This window comes from Penaeus monodon, chromosome 25, assembly GCF_015228065.2.
Source record: "Penaeus monodon isolate SGIC_2016 chromosome 25, NSTDA_Pmon_1, whole genome shotgun sequence".
Lineage (NCBI taxonomy): Eukaryota > Metazoa > Arthropoda > Malacostraca > Decapoda > Penaeidae > Penaeus > Penaeus monodon.
In genome coordinates this window covers 14511770-14515917 of record NC_051410.1, presented here as the reverse complement: position 1 = coordinate 14515917, position 4148 = coordinate 14511770, and the positions used below count along the sequence as shown (strand labels likewise).

The 4148-nt window shown below is 36.3% G+C and overlaps 1 protein-coding gene across 1 annotated transcript in view; it reads left to right on the top strand.

Annotated features, from left to right (window-relative positions):
* The window catches only part of LOC119589065, a gene marked incomplete at its 5' end in the record, with an annotated part of 10357 nt that overhangs the window by 1482 nt on the left and 4727 nt on the right, over positions 1–4148 (top strand). The window contains 3 exon segments of the mRNA XM_037937642.1: positions 737–850; positions 2986–3099; positions 3536–3649. Coding sequence (XP_037793570.1) covers positions 737–850; positions 2986–3099; positions 3536–3649 — 342 coding nt within the window.

Genomic DNA, 4148 nt, shown 5'->3' with positions numbered 1-4148 from the left:
GAAGTAACGGCATACTGCAGCGATTAGAGATGTTCCCTTAGATAAGATAGCCAGGGAAAACGGACTGCAGAGGAAGTCAGGCAGCCCCTGTTACCCCCTCCCCTCATCCCCGTCTTTTTATGCGAATGCTGAAGCAGAGACTGTAGTGTTGTGTATGGAATGGATGTTTCAAAAGGTTGGCATTTTGTTTGTTTTTTTTGCACTCGAGTGTGTTGTGCACCTGAATGTTGCATGTTGATATTTGCATGAGTTGTTTTTATACATATGCATGGTGAGGCCAAAATGTATCTGAAATTATGTAACCCTTAGTTTTAAGTGTAGTTAGATATTAAGTATAATTAGAAGTAAAAAGTAATGGGCATGCTGTCAAAAACGTTATTATTTAAAGGCAAAATAAATTAGTTTGAATTATGTAGTTTAGGAACTACTTTAAATGAGTTAAATAAATTTTAATAGTAGCCGTTCTAAATTTAAGAATTTACAGTCGTATTACCTTTTAGTCTTCCGATTTTTGGCCTTGCATTGTTGGCATAGTGTTGTTGCTTTGTTTTTGTCTGGCCCTCATACAAAACCTGGAAGTTTGTGCCAAGGATGGAATGCAGTCATTCTTTTATGTTCACTTAGCTTAAGTTTCACTCAAGGTTTTCCTCGGTCTACATCCTTGAGCACAGACCTTACTTTTAGTTTCTAGAGTTCATGTTGTGTGCATGATTGCTTCTGTTGCATGACGAAACAGACGTGGCACAAGAGAAGCAACACGTTGAACATCTACAGAACATCAGCGAGTTTCGCAGCGAAAGACTCAAACGAACGTCCACCTCTGAGAAGTTGGTCCTTCCCAGTAGTCAAGGTAGGATGAAACTCGTCTTCCCTCACTCGCCTAAGAGATAAAACTCGCTGCCACACACTATTAATATGATTACCTTCTTGTTTCGTTCCATTCATGAAACCCACCTATGGTTGTGACACGTTGTACTTGTTCATTCTACGTGGGTCCTGCGTACGCGTAGACTGCACCACTTTCCATTCACTCTTTATGCCACTTTTTGATTGCACACAGTCGTAAACCACGCTCGTCTTTCGGAAATTTCGTTTACCATCAATACTTACGCTATTGTCGGTGTTTGCACGCCAGATAAGTTGTTTAAATCGGTGGATGTAAAATCTAATTATTTAGATTTTTTGACAATTTTTTAATTACTGGTAGTTACTCGAGTTTCAATTTGCTGAAAGTATTTCGGATTACTAGCTTTACGGGATGTTTTCCTCATTTTTAGTATAAATATTTATTTTGTCGTGATAAAACAAATGTTGAAGAGATGTTTAAGGGATATTGGTCGATAGTGAACTTTGCGGCCAACTAGATGGCACGCTGCCAAGCTGAGCTGAGCGATGGAGACTTAAAGGAGGTGGCCTTGACTTTGACCTTTGTGGTTCGTTGACGTGTATTGTTGGGCTTCGCTGAAGCTTGGCATCTGGTAGGAGCTACATGGTAATTGCTACCTGTAAATTTAGAATGTTGAGGTTCAAGGGAAATGAATATAGTGTCCCTTGTTTTTATCACGTAATAGTCGGCGGACATGGGGTGGAGATTTTCCCGGGAGACCTTGACATGTTTGTATGTATGGTTTGTTTAGGCTGAGAGAGAATTTTGTTTGGTGGAGAGTTTAGAGGAATTTGTAGCTTCTTGGTCCTGCTCTTCGCAAGGACATCCTATGCCATCTGAATTCCTTTAGTTCCGACGTTGTTGAAGAGGTATTGCTAAGGTCACAGTTGATTCGCCTTACTATGTAGCTGTCTGTAGCGGTAAGTATAAACAGGTGTTTTGATTAGACACTCAAGTCCTTCTGGGATATGTATATGTAGTTTTGCTTACTGGTATGTATCTGTACCTTTTTTCTTTCCATGCTTGAACACAAGGACTTGCCTTTTTCCTCTAGTAGTTATAGCTATGGAAATAACTTTCTCTTGCCTAACGAATCTGTGTGAGAAATGTACAGGTGCTTTGGGTCCTGCTTCAGCACCGCGTAAAGGGAGAGCTTGTGATTGATAAGTGTTAAAGGATATGTTTATATATAATTATAATGAATGGCGTGGGTTCTTGCAAATCCCTTAGCTGGCTTCAGAGGATGGCTGATCTCTGCAAGGTAATAAAGAAGTGCAATCTACTGTTGCCATTCCATGATATACTGCCCATACCTTTGATTAACATATTGATGATGATGAGTACTGTGATTGTGAACTATTTTTATAGATTATATATCAGTATCAGAAATAGATTGAATTGCTTACATATACAAGATTTTTAGAAGTTCCAGTATATCGTTCATACATCCAGTACTTATTATGTAATAATTATCCATGGCCTATTGCCACAATGAGCTTGGTCCACTAAACCAAATTATTAGTTCAATTTCTAGTAAAAAAAAAAAACTAATTTCAAAGATAAATATGTATGAATGATTCTAAAATATACAAATAAAAAACAATTATTAATGGTTTCTTTTTATTCATAAGATTCCAACTAGTTTGATTTTTATAAGACATACATGAACAAGACTGTAATATTGAAATATATTACTACATTTACTGCAGAAAATATTATTACAGCACTATTTCCCACTCTTTAACAGTGGTTTTAAATATGTTTTATATTCTGGTATTTTCTCCTATTTTTTATTTAAAAGTTTTCACTTTGTCTCTTTCATTCATAAGAAAGCTTGTAATGACTATAATCATAAAATTTTGAGAAATGTAAAATGTTGTCATGTCACCAACACCCATATAGTCAAAATGCAAAATACATTACATTTCATAAGTATCACATTCCTTAATCATTCACACTCCCATTCATATCCTTTTTATGTTTCCAATTTGTGGACCAAACTCCAATGCCTCATATTTAATGCATGCCCTTTTGTGCTACTGTGCCCTACTAGAATCTCATGTTTATACTTTGGTGCATGGCTATGCATGATATTTCAGACGTGGAAGCAGAGAAGAAAGCACAGGCCCATCTGCAGGCCGTCGAAGGCTTCAATACTGCACAACTCAAGCATGCCAATACCCAAGAAAAAATTGTTTTACCTGCTCAGGAAGGTGTGTCTTTATATATCTGGGTGATCCTTTTTTATTTTTTTGTATTTGATGAATTTGTTTTAGTATTGCACTTCACATTTTCTATTTATCCTTCACCTCTATTTATTATTTTGGAGTTCCATCATTTGTTGACCATGTAAGTTTTGTTTATGTTTAGAATGCACTATTGTTGTGTAGATTTTATTCCATTTGTTTGATTAGTTTTTGTAATGTTAAGATGAATAGAAAAATTGCTGGAAGAGGAGGCTCTAGTAAGTGTACAAGTTTCCTTATACTTTTTTTTATTTCTTATTTCAGCCAACACTTTTCTTCTCTCTCTGTAGCATTCTTGTATGTGAAGAATGCAGATAGTTGTAGCACAACCTGCACATTCCTTAACTTTTTGCAGACAAAAGTAGAGTAACTAATGATTTTTGCCGCGTCATTTTATCTGCAGATATTGAAACGGAACGAACACATCAGAGTTTATTCCAGGGTGTAACAGGCTTTGATAAGACCTCTATGCGGCATGCGGAAACGCAAGAAAAAGTTACCCTACCAGCCAAAGAAGGTAGAATGAAGGACAATACCTTGTTTGCTGCATTGTAACCTTTCAAAGCATTAACCCTTTAAACTGGGGGAGCTCACTGAGGTGAATATTTGATAAAAAATGACACTCACCTCCAATACTAATCTTCATAAAAAGTATATAGAACTTATGAATTACTGTTACCAAACAGTAAAACTGATAATACTAACTGTTATTTATGTTGGTCTCAAGAACTGAAACTAAAATTATCAGTCGTACAATGGTTTCCTCTCATTCTTGTAATTGAAAGGGTTAATACTTCAGAGTTGCAAATGTTAGAAGAGCGATTCTGTTTAGCTTGAAACAGAAGTACTACTACAGCATTTGTGATGTAATACTAGTAATTGCAGCTAACCAATGACTTCTGAAGTGCTTATGGCCTGAAGAAAGCATCTAGTTACTTCCTCTGATGCTAAACAAATAGAGATCTTTCCCCAATAACACAGTTTTTCTTTCCCCAATAACACTTACACAAAGTTAA